The 21,423-nt window shown below is 50.1% G+C and overlaps 1 protein-coding gene across 12 annotated transcripts in view; it reads right to left on the reverse strand.

Moving 5' to 3' along the window:
• INPP4A (inositol polyphosphate-4-phosphatase type I A) overlaps nt 1-21,423 on the reverse strand; it is a 154,250-nt gene that overhangs the window by 32,338 nt on the left and 100,489 nt on the right. For 7 of the 12 annotated variants that reach the window (XM_037807829.1, XM_037807825.1, XM_037807826.1 and 4 more), the window contains 3 exons: nt 21,182-21,294; nt 20,562-20,716; nt 12,988-17,825 (listed from right to left, as the gene is read on the reverse strand). In XM_037807829.1, the coding sequence (XP_037663757.1) occupies nt 17,645-17,825; nt 20,562-20,716; nt 21,182-21,294 (449 nt within the window). In that variant the 3' untranslated portion in view covers nt 12,988-17,644. The other 5 variants (XM_037807823.1, XM_037807830.1, XM_037807828.1 and 2 more) reach the window with 3 other exon arrangements.

Raw genomic sequence — 21,423 nt, forward strand, 5'->3', positions numbered from 1 at the left:
AAATGTTCAGAAAGTAGATTGGGGTGATGAATGAACAACTATATGATGGTAATTTGAACAACTGATTGTACACTTTGGATGACTGTATCATATGTGAATATAGCTCAATAAAATTGAATTAAAGAAAAAAAAGAAAGTTGGGGTAGCTATACTAATATCGGACAAAATATACTTTAAATACAAAGATGTCATAAGAGATAAAGAAGGACACTATATATTAATTAAAGGGATAATTCACCAAGGAGAAATAATCATAAATATTTATGTACCCAATCAAGAAGCTTCAAAGTATATGAGACAAACATTGGCTAAACTGAAGGGAGCAATAGACACGTCTACAATAATAGTGGGAGACTTCAATACACCACTCTCTTCTATAGATAGAACTAGACAGGACCAATAAGAAAATTGGAAAACATAAATATAATATGATAAATGAATTCTACTTAATTGACATACATAGATCATTCATTATATACCAAAATGCCAGAATACACATTTTTCTCTAGTGCCTATGGAATGTTTTCCTGGATAGATTATATGTTGGGGCACAAAAAAATTCTTAATAAATTTAAAAAGATTGAAATGATTCAAAGCACATTCTCTGACCACAATGGAATGCAACCAGAAATCAACAGCCACCAAGGAACCAGATCTTCCCCAAATATATGAAGGTTGAACAACACACTCCTAAACAACCAATGGGTCAAAGAAAAAATTGCAGGAAAAATCGATTATTAATGGGATTGTAAGTATCAGAGCTGTAATGAAGGCAAATAGGAAGGAAAGGGGTTGTTTAAAGGCATGTTTCCACTGATCAGCACCACAAATATAGATAGGTGCTTGCATGATACACCTCTAAGGTATGACACTGGCACAGAGTTGACAACAGAAGCGTACATGGGAAAAATCTACACCTTGCATGTGAGGGACTATAATAGGAATACCACATTCTATAAAGTTTCACTCACTAAGTTAATTCATCAGAAACTTAAATCCTTCAGAATGCCCCTATGCCTGCTAAGTCCTGAAACCCAGAGGCAACAGCCTCTTCAAGAACATCAACTAGATGCGTCCCCTTTGCTCATAAAGTCTACACCCGTTTTCAACATGAACAGGTTAGGGTGGTCACTGCCTAGACATCCCTGAAGGGAAAATGATTCAACTAGAGGAAGGGGTAGTAACAGACAAGATGGAATTTAAGAAGGATTACAAATACTGAATCTATATAATTTTTCTTAATTGCCAGGGTATTAGAATAGTTAGGAGGAAAGAATTGAAATGGTGAAACTGTAACCCATAGCATCCTTTGAAATTTGTTCTATAGCTACTTGTTAAATTGTAATTTGAAAGCTGTACCTTTATGTATATATGTTAGATTTCACAATAAGGAAATGACTGGAACTATGTTACTATAACTCATAATAACTTTGAAAATTTCCTATACATGTACTACTTAAATCATACTTTGAAAGATATTACCTTTTTGTATATATGTTCTATTTCAAAACAAGGAAATAACTGAAACTGTGGAATTGTAACCTATAATATTCTTAGTAATTTGCTCTCTACTTGTTAAATTGCACTTGGGAAGTTATCACTTTTATGTATGTATGTTATATTCTACAATAAAAAATGATAAAAAGAAAAAATAAGCAGGCTCCCTGGTGTGAGGGAAAGTAACTCACACAAGCTCCAGTTGTGGTTTAATTAACAGATTTGGAACGGTGAACACAAGCTACAAGCGCCGATAAGCCTGCAGCAATCAGGAAAGTTACCCGAGGTTCCTCCCAGCAGAGAGGAGGCGAGGTGGGTGGGAAAAAATGATAAATAAGAACAGGCTTTTGAAGACGGCTGAGAGAATACTGGAAAATGGGTGTGTCCCAAGAAAAGGGGCAGGGAGAACTGGGTACAAACAGCAGTCAACCAGCGAAACTGGGGGCTTGGGGACTGGCTCTGAAAAGGGACTTCCTCTCTTTTACTTTTTTTTTTTCCCTCCCATTCCAAGTAGCTCATTAGAGACAGCGTCAGGCATTTTCAATTGTCAACTCAGACCCAGGCAAGAGAGAAGTTAAGATGAGTCAGAGAGACAAAGGAGGAATTCAAGAGTAGGAGATGACTCCCTAAAGGGTGTATCTTCCCTAAGAAAAGGGGGGCTGGCTCCAGCTCAAGTGGCAGCCCTCCCTCAGGGAACTCAGTCCCCAGGGCCTGAGGTGGGGGTTGGGGGGCAGAAAAAGCTTAAGCGTGGCTTCTGACACCCTTGAACCCTGGCCGGGACAGGGTCCACTGATAATTAAATACACTGTGGGGAGCTGTGGGCTGACAAACACCATCTGCTGGGCAGGACAGGAAAAGCAGAGTCTAGAGGCCTCACAGGAAAGTCTGACAACCTGCTGGGTCTCACCCTCAGAGAAACCTGGTACTGAACACAGCCTCCTCCTGAGACCTGGGTCTGTCTGTTCTGGGAAAATCTGATTGGGGTAATCAAGGAAACCAGATGCCTAGACAACAGAAAATTACAAGGCACACTAGGAGAAATGAAGATATGGCTCAGTCAAAGGAACAAACTTACACTTCAACTGAGATACAGGAATTGAAACAACTCATTATTAATTAAACAAATCTCCTAAATCAATTCAAAAACCAAATCAACAAGTTGAGGGAAGATATGCAAAAGAGATTAAGGATACAAAGAAGACACTGGGAAAGATAAGGAAGAACTTTAAAGTTTGAAAAAACAATTGGCAGAACTTATGGGAATGAAAGACACAATAGGAGAGATGAAAAACATAATGGAGACATACAACAGGAGATTTGAAGAGACAGAAGAAAGGATTTGTGAACTGGAAGACAGGACATCTGAAATCCTACACACAAAAGAACGATAGGGAAAAGAATGGAAAAATATGAGCAGGTTCTCAGGGAAATGAATGACAACAAAGCACATGAATATACATGTCATAGGTGTCCCAGAAGGAGAAGAGAAGGGAAAAGGGGCAGAAATAATAATGGAAGAAATAATCAATAAAAATTTAGACATAAAATTACAGATCCAAGAAATGCAGCATACCCAAAACAGGATAGAAGTAGACTGACTCCAAGACACCTAATAATCAGATTATCAAATGTCAAAGACAAAGAATTCTGAAAGCAGCAAGAGAAAAGTGATCCATCACCTACAAAGGAAGCTCGCTAAGACTATGTGCAGATTTCTTAATAGAAACCATGGAGGGGAGAAGGTATGATATATTTAAGGTACTGAATGAGAAAAACTGCCAACCAAGAATTCTGTATCTGGGAAAACTGCCCTTCAAACATGAGGAAGAGTTTAAAATATTTTCAGACAGAGTTTGAACAAGATACCTGCTCTACAAGAAATACTAAAGGGAGCACTACAGACAGATAGGAAAAGACAGTAGAGAGAGGTTTGGGGAAGAGTGCAGAAATGAAGACTATCAGTAAGGGTAAAAAGAGGGAAAAAATAAAAATAAAATATGACATATAAAAGACAAAATGGTAGACAGTAAACATTAAATTGAGCAAAATTAGCCAGAAACAAAAGAATGGGTACTGTATAGTCTCACTAATATGGACTAACATTGATGAGCAAAATCTTACAGTTGAGAATACAGGTTATCAGGAGATAGGAAGAGGTTAGAGATCAGGCATTTGATGGTGAAGGAGTATAGACGGGTCAACAGGATTGACTGTATAGATCCAGAAATGGAATGGAGAGCACAATAGTGTGTGATTGTAACACAATATTGTAAGTGCTCTGAACAAAGATGAGTGTGAGTATGGTTGAAAGAGGAAGGCTAAGGGCAAGTGTGACACCAGAAGGAAAGACAGAAGATAAAGACTGAGAATGCATAACTTAGTGAAACCTGAGTGGTCAGTGATGGTGATTAAATGCACAAAAGAATGTTTTTAAATGAGGGAGAACAAATGAATGTCAACATTGCAATGGAATGTCAACATTGAAAATGGATGGCATTGGGGAAAAATACAGTGAATGCAAACTAGAGTCTATTGTTAACGGAAACATTGTGAGATGCTTCCACTAACTGTAACAAAGGCAATATACCAAGGTTAAGTGTCTCTAAGAGGGAGATATAAGGGACTGATACGGGATTCTTGGTGGTGGTGATGTTGTCTGACCTTTTCATCGTATTTTATTTTTATTTTTCTTCTATCTTTTGTATTTTTATTCTTCATTTTTTTCCTCTTTCTGTTTCTTTCAGGAAGATATGTAAATGTCCTCATATAGATTGTGGTGGTAAATGCATAATTATGTAATTATACTGGGACTCATTGATTGTTTACTTAAGGTGGATTGTATGGTGTGTGAATAAAATGTTAAAAAAATAAACAGAGGGATACAAGTGCTGGAGAAAATGTGGAGAAATGGAGGTACCTGAGCACTGTTGGTGGGGAGGTAGAACGGCACAGCCCAGCTGGAGGGCAGTGTGGTGGTTCCACAGAAAGCTGATGCTGGGGTTGCAATATGGTCCTGCAGCCCCGCTACTGGGTATATACTTGGAAGAACTGAGTCAAGGACATGAGGTGACATTTGCACACTGGTGTTTATGGCAGCCATATTCACGATTCACCATGGATGGAGGTGGCCGAAGGGTACGTTGACTGATAACTGGAATGGTGAACTGTGGTGTGTGCACACAATGGAACACTGAGCAGCGGCAAGAAGAAATGAAGTTGTGAGGTGTGCACCTAGGTGAATGGACGTTGAGGACAGTATGTTGAGCAAAATAAGCCAGAATCAAGAAGACAAACATTAAAATGCCTCACTAATATGGACTAACTATAACGTGTAAACTCTGAGACTTGAATCAGAGAGCACAGGTTACCAGGGGAAGGCTTATGGTAAAGGGTCCTAGATTGTGAGCTCTTACAGCAGTCACAGCTATCCATGGGTTGTAATGGTTATCTCTAAATCCTGAGATGCTGAGGTGGTCGGTCCCTATAACTTAGGGTATCTGTGTGACACCTGAGACTCAGAGCCAGAGTTTGGCAGCTATGAATGTCAGCATTACCCCATACAGCAACTGTTAAAAAAAAAAAGCTGTAAAAGAGATCAGACTTCAATTAGAGATATGAATGAAAGGGACTTGATCAGAACTAAAGTAAACCAGACTGAAGGGAAAAGGATGACATTGACTGTGTTTTTAAACCTCAACTTCCGTGTGAGACCAAAGGAAGAAAAGTTTATTCGGTGCAAAATCTATACTTTCTGTAGCACACTATACAATTTAACTTGTATGGTCAGTTTACTCAAACACCATAATTATGAGGAACCCTGAATAGGTGGTGACATCTGGTTGGTTTGTACAAGTTAGCGTGATACCCCGATACATCCCACAGTAATTTGGGCAGAGAATAAAAAGTATTTGCAAAGCCCCCTTGAGGCCTGGGGAAAATTTGGAAACATTAAACTTCTCTACTTGGTGAATTTCTGGTATTCTCTCAGGCATTGGGGACCACCATTGTAGTAGGCCGAGCCCTCTATCTTGGGGCCTGCCCTTACGAAGCTCGTTATTGCAAAGGAGGGGCTAAGTCTATTTACAATGGTGCTGAACGTCAGCCCCCAGAGAACCTCTTTTTTTGCTCAGATGTGGCCTCTCTAAGCCAACTCAGCAGGTGAACTCACTGGCCTTCCCACTTCGTAGGACCTGACTCCCAGGGGTGTAAACCTCCCTGGCAACATGGGACATGACTCCCACAGATAAGCCTGGATCCAACATCACGAGATTGAGAAAGCCTTCCTGACCAAAAGGGGGAAGAGAAAAGTTTCAGTGGCTGAGAGATCTCAAATGGAGTCGAGAGGTCATTCTGGAGGTTTCTCTCGTGCATTATATAGATATCCCTTTTTAGTTGTTAGTGTACTAGAATAGCTAGTAGGAAATACCTGAAACTGGTGAACTGCAACCCAGTATCCTTTATTCTAGAAGACGATTGTGTAGCTGTATAGTTTATGTGGTGTGACCATGCGTTTATGAAAACCTTGGGGCTCACCCTCGCTTTATCCAGTATGTGGACAAATGAGTAGAAAAAAGGGGGACAAAAAGTAAGGGGGGAGGGGAGGAGGATGAGATGTCTTGGGTGTTCTTTTTTATTTTTATTCTTATTTTTTGGAGTAAAGATGTTGAAAAAATTGTGGTGATGGATGCACAACTATGTGATGATACTGTGAACAACTGACAGTACACACTGGATGACTGTACGGTACGTGAATGTATCTCAATAAGATTGCATAAAAGAAAGATGCTCATCTACACTAGCTATTAGGGAAATGCAAATCAAAATCACAATGAGATATCATTTCACACGTGCTAGAAGGGCTACTATTAAACCAACATGAAATTACAAGTGTTGTAGGGGATGTGGAGAAAGAGGGAGTGTAAAATGGTATGGCCACTGTGAAAGACGGTTTGGCGGCTCCTCAGGAAGCCATGTATCGAGTTGCCGTACAATCCAGCAATCCCACCCCTTGGGGTACGCCCAGAAGAAATGAAAGCACTGTGAACAGACATTTGCCAAAAGATGGAAACAAGCCAAGTGTCCATCATCCAATGAATGGACAAAATGTGGTACATACATGCCATGGAATATGACGCAGCGCTAAGAAGGAATGAAGCCCTGAAGCGTGCGAGAACATGGATTTGTTGAGTGAAATCAGTCAGACACAAAAGCACTAATATCGTATGAGCTCACTAATATGAATTAATTATAATACCAAACTCACAAACATAAAACCTAGAATATAGGTTACCAGGAGCCAGAGCGAGCCTAGAGAATGAGGAGCAGATGCTTAAGATGTACAGAATTTTTAACTAGGTTGAATAATTTAAGAGTGGAAGCAGATAGAGGTGATGGGATCACATTATTGCGGGTGTAATTAAGAGAGCCGAGCTGTGAGACAGTGGTTAACAGGGGAAGTTCAGAGGTTAAAACTTGGGACTGTAGAATTCAGTGAATCTTGTGGTGGGTGATGACTGCGATTAACTGTGCAAATGTAAAAAATTTCCTCCATGAACTAGAACTAGTGTACAAAACCATTACCAGGAGTTCATAACAGAATGCTGTAAGGGGGAAAAAACGCACCTACTGCAAACTATGAACTGCAAGTAACATTAGTATCTTAATGTTCTTTAACCAACAGTAATCACCCTGATGTCAGGCATCAGTGCTGACGGGATAAGGGGTAGGGGATGTTTTGGGTTTTCTATTTTTTTTTTCTTTTGATTAATGAAAATATTCTAATATCGACTGTGGTCATGAATGCACAACTACGTGATGCTGTGAGCCACTGACTGCATACCTGGATGGACTGTACGGTGTGTAAATATATCTCAATAAAACTGCATTGAAATAGAGAAAAACAACACGCTTGTAGCCACTGTCCCTGGCAGTCCGCTCCTGGGAACGTCCACCGTGGCGTCCTCCCACATCTGCAGCGGGAACACGACAGGGGGCTCAAAGCCGCCAACGTTTCACTGTACCTGAGTGAGATGTGCCAGGAGACGCACGTGGCTGTACACCCACGAGAAGCACGCTTATGCGCTTGTGACCACCAAGGCAGAACCGCGTTGGAACGTTGCAGTGAATAAAGGAAGTAACAACAGTGAGCAAAGGGGAAGGCGGTCGGTGCTTCCTGCAGGGAGAAGCCTGAGGAGGAGCGGATACCTGAGACGGGCCTGGAGGCAGGAGCGAGGCGGCTGCTGCCTGTCGGCGGGGACGGACGTTCTGGGAAGGGCTGGACACATGACGAGACACGATGGTCTGGCCGGCGGCCTGGAGGGGCTCGGCCCGTGCGGAGGTCTCGGGCCTTGGAGCAGGATGAGGAGCGCGTGGTTGGATGTGCGCTGCACTGGACCTCGGCAGACCGTCTCCGAGACAGAGACGCGGGCGACACCAGCACAGACACAACAGCCACGGTGTCTCAGGAAGAGAAGGAGAGAGAAGCTGAGGACCAGACCCTGGGGGACACGGCGGTGTCAGTGACGGGTGCAGGAGGACAGGGTGAGTGGCCTCGGGTGGGACAACCCGGGGAGCAGGACGCCACGGAGGCAGGGAGGACGGGCCGGAGCCCAGGGCCTCGCCACCCGCTTTCTTGCCGCCGTGGAGGCATCCACAGGCTTCCTCCGCTCTCTGCGGCCGCGGGTGGCGAGCCCTGGGCAGGCTGCACTGGCCCTGCCTAGGCCGGCCCGGAAGGAGCCATCGGGCAGGGCTGAGGCACAGGAGGGGCCGGGGAAGGGGGCTGGGCGCTCAGGGAGACGCTGCCCCCACCCGCGGCTGGAGTGAAACTGACTGTTCCCCACCTGCCAAGTCTCCGCCCGGGGTGGGGAGGAGCAATGTGCCCAGCGTCGCCAGGGGCCCCAGGCGGCCGGTGACCCCGCTGCCATCCAGAGGACAGTGCAGCCCCCACCTTCCCTCCCCACCTGAAAGTCACCATTCGGCCTCCACCTGGGGCAGAAGCCCACCGTGCCGGGGTGGGGACGCGAGGCCGGCCGGGCCCTGTGTTTCCAGGCCACGGGCATGGAGTCTGCTACAGAAGGTTCCTTCTCTGCAACTCGCTTTTCTTCCTCTGCCACTTGACGCTCATGGAAGGAAAGAGGTCTTTTGGGTCAGCACAGACCTCTCAGAAAGGGATTTTATCTTGTTTTCTATATTCCTTACTCTTCTCAAATAGTGGATTTCGTCTAATGTCAACTTGATTACGTTGCACTTTCGGAAGGACCCAGGGTCTCCGAGAGGGGGCTGCACCCATGAGCCAGCTGCCCCGTCCCTCTGGGGAGACCCTCATGGGCAGCTTGGGGTGGGCTCAGGCTGCACTCCCTGCTCCCCACTCTGTCGTCACGGCCGGCTCCGGGGCAGCCCGCGCTTCTGGGTCAGGGCTTCAAGCACAGCAGATCACTTCCCTCCCTGCAATTCCTTGAAAAATCAACTGTTGACGGGGCCAAAGAGAGGAGGACATTTCTGAGAGAGGAAAACAGCAGCGAGAAAAAGGGGTCTGTCCACCTCTGAGTGGAGATGAGTGCAGCTGCTGGGGGTGCTGGGGGGCAGCCCCCGCCGGCCCCGGGCTCCAGCACCCACCCACAGCAGGGCCCCCTCTTCTCTCAAGTAAAGGGTGGAAATGACCAAGCTCCCCAGCGTGACCTGGGGGGCCGCCTCCCCCAGGAGAAACCCCGTCGGCAACAGGGGGCCAGCACGGGGCGGGAAGGGCCGTGGGAACCTCCAGCCTCGCTCAGCTGCTGCGAAGGGGTCTCCCCACCTGCCACGGGGCACGGGGTCACGACTCTGCCAACAGAAGCAAGTGAGGGCACGGTGACCCCCAACCTCGCACCTTCCTCAGGTGCAAAGCCCTGGGGCGCCCCCAGGCTGGGCAGCGGCGCACTGGACAGCACCCGGAGAGCAGACGCGGAGCAGCGGGGACCCGGTGGGGACGGAGGCAGCAGCTCAGGCCAGGCACCTCCTGGGCGTCCTGGGGCGTCTGCCTCGTCGCTCATCGCAAAGAAGCACAACGAAGCCTGGCCTCGAGCGGGGTGCCACTGACCTCGGCCCGCTCTACACGCGACACGTGCCCGGTGCCAAGACAGTCCAGACGAGCTGATCAGGATGGAGGAGTGAAACCACGGGAGCCCAGAAATGAGGACGGGCGGTTGTGTTTAAAATAAGCTCCGGGCAAGAGGTGAGGCCGAAACCAGGACTAGCACCGACGGCGCAGGGACCACGTGCCCGGCCCAGCACCCACCACCCGGGGAGGGTCACCATCGGGGGAAGCCAGGACTCGATTTCAGAGCAAGCACGGCAGAGAAGACAGGTAACTGACTACAGAGAAACGGAGAGCTTCTATATGGCAAACAGCCCCACGTAAATGAAGCCCAAGGCAACTGACAAATAGGTTCTTAAAAATCTGCAACATATGACAGAGAGTTAATATATTGTATATTAAAAACTAATCTATGAAGAAGACTAACACCCCATATGAAGTCACAAAAATAGAAATGACCATAAAGTTATAAATGATGTGCAGTGCTCACAGTAATCAAAGAAATGGAAATTAAAAGAAGGCATGGCTTCCAGAGTTGAGAAGGGCAAAGGCACACAGCACAGGAGGTCGTTTAAGTTTCCAGGGAGTCCTCAGTGATGACAAATCCAGCATTTTTACACTACATTCGACGCCTCTTTAATTGCATGATTCTAGAGCCAGGGACTGACTGGGATGAGCACGTGGCCCCCGAGGAGACGAACGCCCAGGACCCAGGCACCCCGAGCCCGTTGCGGAGCGTCCCACGGTGGCCCCATGCCGCGACCAGGAGGGGCAAGCACAGAGAGGGCAAGCACCTTGCTCAGAGCCACCAGCCGTCGCACGGTGAGCCGGGTGAGCCCCTGGGCCGTGTGCTGCCCCGACGTACCCCCCGCCCCATGCCTGCTGCCCCTGCCTCAAAGGAGCTGAAGACAGGGCTGCGAACCGGGGGCTCCTGCGGTCCCATGTTTCCAGGCACCTGCACATGGCAGCTGAGCCCCTGGTCACAGCGCAGCCGAACCCGAGCTGGCTCCTAACTGTTTCTTCCACCTCAACAGAAAGAATCAGGCGAGATCAACTTTGATACTCTTGTCAGTTATTTATTATTGTCATTCTGAAGACGAGCACATTTACAGCATACGTGGCTCTGAAGGAGCTAAGAATATATAAAACAGTAACTCTATTTTATGTATAGTAATACTGCCCCAAACAAATAAATACAGGTATTGTAATGCACTAAGCTTGGCAAGTACAATCGTGTAGGGACAAAACTGTATTTTACAATATTTTTACATTTCAGAGGAAACCAAAGGCCACTGGGCTGCAGGCCCTTCCGCAGGCCCACGGCACCCCCACAGCTCCCAGCAGTCCCAGCGTCGCTTTTTAAATGGGGGGGGAGGTCTTATGAGGGGCATAAGGCAGAACTGCTACTCTAGGGTGACCTGTCACTGCTTTCCTCGTGTGGCCAGAATCAGGCCCCGTCCACGGCCGCTGGCAGCAGTGTCCCTCGGGTGGAGGCCGCGACCCAGACATTCTCTACGTGATGTGCATTTATAGGGTTTATGGCGACCCATAATATGAGGCAAAAATGGGAAAATGATTCACATAAAAGTACCACATGCAAAACTGTGAAGAGATGGTGCAACATTTGCTATATTCCCTTCTGATCAACTCAGATATTTAATGCTCTTCAGACAAAAAAAAAAAAATTATTCTGAAAACAATATGGGTAAAATATTTAATTTTAAAAAACAAGGAAAAATGTTAAAAAGTAGTGCTGTTAAAATGAGAAAAGATGGGAATACAGAGAGAGATACTAGAATAATTACAAACTGAATGAAAGGCTGAACCAGCCACCACAACAGCACCCTTCCCGCGGGGGCACTGACCCAGCAGCAGCCACCTCTGAGGGGACACAACCGTCCCCCCGAGTCACCTCCGAGCTCACCCGGCAGGAACCGGACAGGAGCTGGGTGTGCACTGGCTTCCGGGCGGGAGGCGCACCCCAGCCTGAGGTTGCCCCCAGTGTCCCACCAAGGCCTGCCCACGTCCCAGACTGGCCTTTCTAAAGAAGTCGAAAGACTATCACCTAAAATTTTAGACATCGTAATTCTCAAGGGTTCATAAATAATGAGGATTTGCTTGCCCGGCATCGTGAGCGTGAGCCAGCTACGTTTCCTGTACAGCCTTTTACGTAGCATGTAAACATCATCATCATGATAAACAGAAGTGATAAAACACATAAACTCCTAAGGAAAAACCTCTGCTATGTGCAGATAAGATTCACCGTCATCCTCTAAAAGATGACCAGCCTGTATTTTCTATGTAATTCCTAAGTTTCATGGCCCATAAATCCCTTTCACACCTCATTTGAGGAGATAATTTCAACTCTAACTCATCTTCTGTAACAGAATGAGAAGGGGATAGTAACAATTATTGCAAACCTGAAAACAGCCACTTTCATCAGACATTCAAACATGATTGTATTGTCTTTCAAAAGATAAACTGGAAACCGCGCAGAAGAATATCTGTTCTGAGAATATTTAGGTTTTCTCTCTGCGCGCACCAACCCCTGCTGGGGCGCTGCCTTCGGGGCCCGGGGATCGGAGCCCCGCAACCGAGAAGGCAAGTGCGGGCCAGACACCGGGCGGGGGTCGGTGATCCCAGTGACGACGTCGGCCCCCGGGCAGCCACCCTGTCCTGCCGCTCGCGGGGCGAGAAAGGGGCTGTGAGGGGTCATCGTCCAGCCCTGCGCCTGCGGCTCGTTCCGGGAGGAGAGGCCCGTCCTCGGCGCCACCTGCTCTCCCCGCAGCCGCCGGTGCCGGCTTCTCCCCGGATGGCAGCGACAGTGAACAGATATTGCTCTGCCCGGGGTCCAACATTTAACATGTCGTTGACTGTTTTACCTTCAGGTGTTTTAATGTTGATTGTAATTAAACGCTCATGTTTGAGTAACTCAGTAGAAAAACATAAGTTATGTGAGCAGCTGCCTAAATGGGCATTTTTTAAAAACGCAGCATTTCAGACCCACCTAGCTTGACAGGCACAGGTGACGAGTGGTGGCATCGGTGGAGCTGCAGCCGAAAGCTGCGGACACGGGCACTCGCTGCACCCCAACGACTGAGCCGAGCGGTACCTCCTACTGATTCCGACGGGGAAAAAAACATGCTCCAGAGACTCTTCAGTGAGATATTTAAAAAACACAAAAATGGAAACCACTCCTTCAGATCTTCGTGAGGACTCCGAGTAAGACACTAGAGGGACCCACATTCACCACGGACAGCTAACGAGAGGAGCCGCGTGCTCAGGTCTCCACTTTGCCGTACGTGCCCTCGGGAGGCCTGTAATGCTTGGGGAAAGCCTTCAGCTGCAGGGAATTAAACGCATATTTGCGACTTCCGACATTCTTCATTGTATTTTCTCTTCGACAACCCTCACTGGGGAAAAAAACAAGCACAAGAAATGACAGCAGTAAAAAAGGAAAAAAGAAAGGACTCAAACTAAGATGAAATGAACTGATTATTTTCATAGCAATAAAAAAAGATTAATTTGAACGGGTGCTGGACTCATTTCCAACAACACACACGTGGGATGCAGGTCCTGAACGAGGCAGTTAAGAAGCACAGAGACGGACACAAGCTGTATGAAGTGGAAGCAAAGCTTTTTCAAGAGTTAATGGTCTCGTGCATTTCAGGGATTGATGCCTATTATTTGAGCTCAAGGTTCTGTTACATAGAAGACTAAATGGAGAGAGAAATACCGCCAACCCCACCCAAGCCTTGACAGGGCTCGAGTCTTCTCCCTTTGCAGCAGTTACTAACCACATCAAATTCGCAATGTGGCTTCTCTTGCAGAACCCCACACGACGCGAACCCACCAGGCCGGGGCTGTGCTACTGTGCTCCCCGAGGAGCCGGCGTTCTGGGAGCATGGCCCTCAGGGCCGGGAGCACTGTGTGGGGTGGGCCCACTGGGGCGACCCTGGGGCAGCCAGCCATCCTCCCCGGGGGCTGGCCTTGCACAGCCGGCGCAGCCCCGGGCCGTCCCCAGACAAGTGCCCCCAGCTGCGTTGGTGGAGGGTCACCATGGCAACCCAGTGGGCAAAACAAGCGCCCGTGAGGACAGTCAGGGAGGCCTCCCATCCCCGGGTGAGCTTGGTGCTTTCTCGGGGAAGTTTCCTGGTGCAGGCAGGAAGTTAACAGGCAGATGCTATTTTAAATACGAAGGACTTCCCACAGCATACTACATACAACTTTATGTCTTTAAACTCTCAAGCTAGCAATTAAATCAATCAGTTATCAAATTTAGTACAAAATTCCTCTTACGTAATGCAAAATTTGCAGTTACCAAGAAATAGAGATTAAAAAGTAATATTCCAAATTGTATGAAGACCATTATGTTGTGCATTAAAAAAATATATATCAGTGGCATTGCTGAACCCTTTGTAAGTGAGAAAGACTGTCTGCATATCAAGAACGTGCAAGATACTTCGGTAAGGCATAGTAATTTTTCATTCAAAAGATAAGCCTGGGTCATTTTAGAAAAGCATCCACCTGCCTGTTACTGACTAATTTAGTAACTCAGCCACACTTTCCTGTCAGTCCCCAAACGCAAGCCACGGGTGAGGAGGACATCGCCGAGCCAAATGCCCTACGGGAAATAACGGCCACGTCTGTCTAACATTCAAAATCCAGATAAAAATATAACTCTACTGAAAGCAGAAACTATATTTTCCTATACATAGTTAACCTCACAGGAATCTTGGTAAGCTTCTACATTCACAGACTATTTTAAATTTGGCTTCTGCATTTATATAGAAATGCACAAACTTCTCAAAAGCCGCCTCTCACTAGTAAATGCCAAAGTGCCTTGAGGAGCAGGGAAGCATAATCTGTGAACTTCTACACTATCTTTTATTTACACGTTAAAGAAACTAATTACTGGGTTCACTGGGTATTTTTAATTTTATACATTAAATTACAGTCAAGATTTATTTATATCATTTCAATTTCATTTTTAAATCAAATTGTATTCACTTTCCCCCAAATGCTTAATTTGTGTTTGAATTTGCAAAATCTGCCTGATGGAGCTGATTGTGTGCTGACACTATGATCACAGGTCTCTTTGGTCAGGCTGGGACTCAGTGCTCAGCACCCAGCACCCGGCACCCAGCGCTCAGTGCCCAGCACTTGGCACCGGCGCTCAGCCCTCGTGTGAAGAGGAGAAGGGAGGCCTGTGGCAGCTCACGTTTCCTGCTGGCTGCCAGCCCGCTGTCTGCAGGCAAAGCCCTTCCATCCATCACAGGGGCTGTGTCATTTTTCAGGAGTCAATAATACATGTTGAGAAGAGCTTGGATAGACTTTAGCAGGAAGGATTGAATTATTTTGAAGCCAGATGGTTGGTTTCTTTTTTTAGTAACCCAATATTTCCCTTCAAGGACATCCATCTTTGAAATGAAAAACTGGAATGAAAATCCTAAATAACAACCGACATTGGGGAAGCCGTGGACACACCCTTTCTTGTGGCGCCTCCAGCCTCCTCGGGACGCAGGGGTGGCCGGTGGGCGGGGGCCAGGGAGCCGGCGCTGCCCCTGCTGCGCTCTGCGGAGGCTCAGTGCGCTACTGAAGTCACAGCTCTGCCCAAACCTGGCCGTGAGTCGATAGTGGCTGTCACATGAGCTAAGAATTACACAATTTTCTTCTAACACCATCCACAGAGAACTGTTTAAGTATGGCTTTCCTAAACTCAGAAAGACAGTTTCGCACTGAACAGAGCCAGCTGACACTGCAATGCCTCGGTGCAACCCTGCTCAGAGACGCCCTGGAACCCTCACCGGCGGGGGGAGACGCCCGCTCTCGCATCGTCTCCCCATCTTTGTGTTCTCCGGCCCATTTCTCAGGACAGCAGAACGCATGGATGTAGATCTGGCACGACTTCTTGAGGAAAAGGCCTTCCTTACACTAAAATTCAGCACAAAGGGAGCACATACTGTGTCTCCTTGCACAGATATTCTAAAGAAAACACAAAACGAGACGCAGCTTCTTCCTGGCTTCTGTTTAGATGAGCCCTGCCTGGCCGGCCTCGGGGGTCCCTTCTAGGTCTGCTCCTCCACGACTGCATCTTCAGACAGACACACCAAGAACCTTCTCCTCTCTCCCGTCCGTCCCATTTCTCCCTCAACCCAACAGCCAAACCCACCCCGGGACAGGCAGGTGGGGCTGCATCTGCACTCGGAACCAGGAGGGCTGCCCCGCGGGGCCTGGGTCCGGGGAGGAGACTCCAGGGAGGGGCCCAGAGGCAGCCGCAGGGGCGGGCTCGCGACAGGGAGGCCCCCCTCACCTGCGTCCTCTGCCCGGCCGCTCGCTCCTCCCTACCCAGGTAAGAGGTGGGCACGAGCACGTCCAGGTAGGGTGTGGGACTGGAGCGAGCAAGTTGCAGGATGTTACTTCCCCTCTCGTAAGTGAAGCAACAGAATGGCCTGGGAGGGTGACGGGGGCCCCTGGCCATGAGGACGGGCACTTGGGGAAGCTGTGCCTGGCATCATGTCACTGCAACTTCAAGCCACCAACTGGCTGGCATTTGGGGAGAGATACCCACGGACGGAAGTCAGGCGTGGTGCCAGAGAACAGCCCCATTTGTTCTGGAAAGTTCAGTGGGCACGCTGCACTTGTGGGCGAGTCCCAGGTGTGCGATGCACACAGCTAATGGTTAGGGATCAAGGTCTGAATCGGCCTCAGTTGTCCACTGCTAACTGCTTCTACGCTTCCCAAAACCCTGACCTGACGCCAAATCAGAGAAATCCCGGAATAAGTTCTAAGATCCGGGAGAGAGAACGGAGAAGAAGAGTTTGTGGTGGACAGGATCTGTGGGAAAGCATGGGTGTAAATTTCTGGCAACGCCAATTTCTCTCAAGTCATTCTGATTTTTCTACACTGATGGCGAGAAACCCGCTTTTATAACATCCCAGCAGGAGGCAGGAAGCAGCAGCATCACGTAACGTGAGCTGGAAACAGAGGAGCCCCTGTTTCTTCCACAGGGTTTGTACCATCTTCCTCTGAGTTACCTGTGACCTTCACACGATGACCTTTCTGCCAATGTGGACGCCATGCACCGCCCCGTTTTATGGACGCTGCCAAGTTAAAGTTAAGGGCCGAGACCAAAGCCACCCTTCACTGCTCACAGCTCCATCTGGCACAACCTTCCCAAAGTCAGGCCTCATGTTTTTGGTAATTTTTCTTTGATTTTTTTTCATTGTTAAACATATTTGATTAGTAAGAAAGAAAAGGTGCCTAGAGTTTAATCTGGCATCAATGATGCTATTTTTTTTAAATGAAAAATGCTATTTTAAGGAAAATAAATGCATGTAATTCAAACCACCTCTTCTTACTATCTGCATTAATTTCTGGATTTGGTTTAACGATCCTTATGAGTTAAAACGGTAAATCCAAGGTCACATGCGATACGGCATTTTTATGTGTCCAACTTGTTGCAATGTGCCCTGTACTCACAGCTCTGTGCCGTCCAGAACGAAAAGATTGAACATAAGCAAGGACATGGAAAGATTCTGCAAACTGTTTGCTACTGTAATTCGGAGACTACGCTTTGCAATGAAAGCAGAGAGCCGGGTCCTAGCAAGCAGCCTTATACAGCATCCGCCTTTCTCTTTTCATTTCTCTTCAAAAGGAAAGGAAAGGTTAGCAACACATTTAAAGAATGTTATCAAATACACAAATTCTCTTCAGACAGAACTCCTTTCTTGGGAGCAGGGCACGCGAAGTGTACAGTAATAAACACTTTTACATCAGAAGGTAAGAGATGGCACCAGTGAAGTCTCTCCAGGCCACTAAACCGGGAAGGACCAGGGCACTGACAGATCAGGCTACAATCACTGGCACAGGATTTAAACGAACCAGTCCTCGTGGTGCAATGCTTTGGCAGGCGTTTACAGTTCAGAACAATGGAAGTCAAACCGTAAGGCATGACACACTTCTCGGCAGGCCACGCTCTGCCACACTCCTTCTGTCCAGTGAGGTGCCCAGTGGCTGCACGGACTCTGGCACTTGGGTTTTCCTGGTGACTCACTACCACTCTCATCAGGGCATTCATTTGCAACGCAATCTGGCCACCAAGTAGGCTACGCTCAGGAAGAGCCACACAATCAGTAAACTGGGGCTCAGGGCGAGCAGAGGGAGGGAGCAGAGCAGGCTGGGGTCTAGCCTTAAGTCTCGGGTGGGCACCAGGCCACTCAGGTTCTTCTGGGTGACCGCCTCCCGTGTTCCAATGCTGTGAAAAGGAGGAGGTGTGGGGAAAGGAACAGAAAAAAGAAAAGGAAAGAAAACGAAGTGGGGAGAAAAGAGAGACACATGCAATGCATTTTGTAAAATAAAAAAAGTATGGGAGAAAGAGGCGAACCAAAAAATAAGGTTAAAAAAAAATAATAAAAATAAGCCACAACAAAAAGGAACGATGAAGGCAGAAAGGAGAGTAAAAGGAAGACCAAAACAAAACCAGCACAGTTACAAGAAAAAAAGGAGAGAAAGAGAAGTGAAAATAAGAAAAACTATTGCAGTCTACTGAAAATAAACACGTAGTCGAGTAAATGGTTTTCCATGTTCGCACTCGCGGCCGGCCGCGCACACTGCCATGCAGCGCTGCCATGCTCCCACATGCTGCCGACGTGCACTTCCGGAAAGCAAGCCGAACATGAAGAACCATTGGGCGTTTGGCCTTCTCACAGATGCGGGGCGCAGGGCGGCCGGAGCTGCCTCTGGAGGAGCTGCGTGAACCCCGAGACCAGCCGGGAGCATGGCCGTCCCCCCACCCCGCCTGCGCTCTGGGCTCGGAGGCGACAGGGCAGGGGCCACAGGCGTCTCTAACTTTTAAAGGCCTTTTGCTACAAGATGCCCCAAGAAGAGGCTCTCTGGTCGTACAGGAATGTACTGAGGGGGGTGGCTCCCAGCCCCACGCAACGCCGGACCCACGCCCCATCCATGTCCACCAGGGTGGCGTCTACGAGGCGGGGTCAGAGGTCCAGGGGCGCCAGACAGGGCGTCCCTCCCCACCCCGCTCCCCCCGGCCTCCCGGAAGTGGCCACCCTGGGGTGCAGTCCGCTCTGCCCTCTCCCCGCTCCCCTGCTCCCCAGCCAGCACGCTCTACGCTGCCATCCTGTAAGATGCAAGCAATGAAGCAAGAGACCCAAAACGGTTTTCCTCCCTCAGGGCTTGGCCTTCGGGCTCTCGTCCACACCGCAGGCCTCGGCCACCCCTGCCTCAGAAGCTCTGGCCGGGGCCTGCACTTCAGCCACAAGAGAGACGCCTTCACCACGTGGGGTGACCCAGAAAACCCAGAAGCCACAGCACGTGCAAGGACTGGCCTGGCCCTGCGGGACGGAGAAAAGCACCACCTGCAAGGACACAAAAGGCTTCTGGGGGCAGGCAGGGGTGCACAGGGCCAGGCTGGGCTTGTAATTTCTTAAGCTATCGTTAAAGTGACGTGTTCCCTGCAGATGTTTTAAAAAATTCAGAAAAGCACAACTAAGAAAGTTAAAAAGGACAGCGGGGCTCGGAGGTTCCTGGGTGAGGCGGGTCCCTCCCTGGGCAGGGCCTCGGGTCCCTCCGGAAACACAGCCGCGTGGGGCTCCCCGGGGGCGTGGGGCCGGCCGCTCCCACCAGGACAGTGCAGGCCACGTGCTCGGCTGGGGGGAACGCCTCGGGGGTGCACATCTCCTCACGAAGGAGGCAGGGGCAGCGGGGGGTGCCCGCACGCCGGCCTGATCCTCATGTTGTTTTGAGCACCGTGGGCCCGTTCCCCTGCGCCTCTCCGCTCCGGGGGGGGGTGGGCGGCACTGAAAGACAAGGGGCTGCCTGCTCGCAGGCGCACCCCCAGCCCCGGCAGCTACACGGGACGTGGCACCAGGAGCCTGTGGGAGCTAAGAACCTGCTGGGGCCTTTGGCCTGCAGGGCGACTTGGGATGGTAGGGGGCCTGGGACAGGGGCCTGCAGGGCTCCGTTCTGGGGGGTTCTCAGGCTGCCCAGCCCACAGGCAGAGGGGCGGCGAGCTTCCGTAACGCGCCCGACAGGTGGCCTTGAGGAAACAGAAAGGCTCGGATGAACTGGCAATGTCAGAACACAACCAGCACAATCCCAGTTTTACGAACTATTACCAAGAGGCAGGGGCTCCTGCGCCCCTTTTCTGCACTATTGTGAGAAGGTCAAACAGTAGAAACACACAGAAAGGATAAGAGAATCGAACGCTTTAAAGAATCTGGTGAGAGGACAAATGGTACAGAACAGGAGGAGTGCGGAGAGGAGACGCTGACGGCAGGGAGGGCACGTGGGGTGGGGACTGGCTTCTTATCCTTTCTCCGGAAGGTGGGGGAAGCGCCCTCGGCAGGAAGCAGGCTTGAGGGGCTCCAGCTCCACACACACACCTGCCGCCTCGGAAATGGACACCATCGGGCACACGCGGCAGTGGGGGGCAGCCGGGCTGCCATCGCCAGAAAACACTCATTTGGACACTTTGCTCATAAAAGCAAACACTGCTCCCCACTGGAGGAGTGGGCAAGCCAGTGCAACCTGCAGACGCACGGCCTTCCTTGCATGTGGGAAACGTAGTGGATCCTTCCCAAATACTGCATCACATGCGTGTGACGTAACAGAGACTGCCTGCTGGTGAGACCCTAGCCTGACCCCAGGGCCGTGGCTGCGGGAATGCCACGTGCCACACACCTGCAGCGTGGCCGTGGCCCTGCCCAGCTCCTTGTGCAGCTCTCTGGCCCCCACACTTGCCCTCTCACCGCTAGGCTTTCAACCCAGGCATGCTCTCGGAGAGTGCTAGCTCCTTCTACTTCCCCCTTGACTAGAGAGAGGACACGGACTCCCTTGCTCACGCACACATATGAGGGAATTTTCTGGTCACACTGGAGCGTGACGGCCGGAGTCAAGGGCTGGCGCCAGGGAGGCTGGCTGAGGAGGCTCGTCTGCAGCTTGCACTGGCCTGGCGGGTGGGCGGCGGGCTCACCTGCGCATGCACTCCAGGGCCTGGGTGAACACCTGCGGGGCCATGCCGTGCTCGTGCTGCAGGATCAGGCCCTGCTCCAGTGTCACCGACATGGCTGTGCGGTCCTTGGCGCTCTTGCAGCTGGTGAACCGGACCCCATTAAGGCGGCGGCAGATCTGCCAAGGAGAACAGGCTGCACTGAGGAACCGGGGCTGCGCGAGGGCCAACGCCCTCCAGGCAGGAAAAGGCTCAGGCCAGCCCCCAGGGCCCCGGGGCCAGGCCACCCCTACCACCCCAGACGCTCCTCCTGCCGGGCTTCACCCCCCATCCCTCTCGCCAGGTGCCCGCTCGGAGGAAGCCAGGGCCCCCTGTCGTGTTCAGCCTTTGCCCGGCTCACCCCCGGAGGAAGAGGGCAGCCCCCAGAGGCCACCCCCTCTGCCCGGAGGGTCGTCCCTCACCTCCTTCAACCCCACAGACGGGACAGCTCAGAAGATCCCCTTCCCCCCGGCCCCGCGCGGAGGATGAAACTCGCCCCCGTGGCGACGAGCGAGAGGCCGGCTCTAGAGCCGCTCTGCTCCCCGGTCTCAGGGTGGGGACTTGGGCGAGAGCACTGGGGACAGCGAGGAGGCAGGGGCTGGTACCTCCGCGGCCTGCCAGAGGATGTCCACGTTCTTGCTCTTCCGGGCGTGCACGTTCTGGCCCAGGAAGCGCAGCAGCTCGGGCAGGCACGTCTGGCTCCGGGACCGCGGGAGACCTGGGGGCCGGGGGCGCGGAGGCTGCACCGGGGCTGCTCCCCAGCGGAGTCCCCCGCGCAAAGCCGCCAGCCGCCCACGGGGTGTGGGGGCCGGAGGGGCCCACAGGGTCCGGGAAGGGGCAGAGGGAA

Source organism: Choloepus didactylus, chromosome 17 (genome assembly GCF_015220235.1).
Source record: "Choloepus didactylus isolate mChoDid1 chromosome 17, mChoDid1.pri, whole genome shotgun sequence".
Classification (NCBI taxonomy): domain Eukaryota; kingdom Metazoa; phylum Chordata; class Mammalia; order Pilosa; family Megalonychidae; genus Choloepus; species Choloepus didactylus.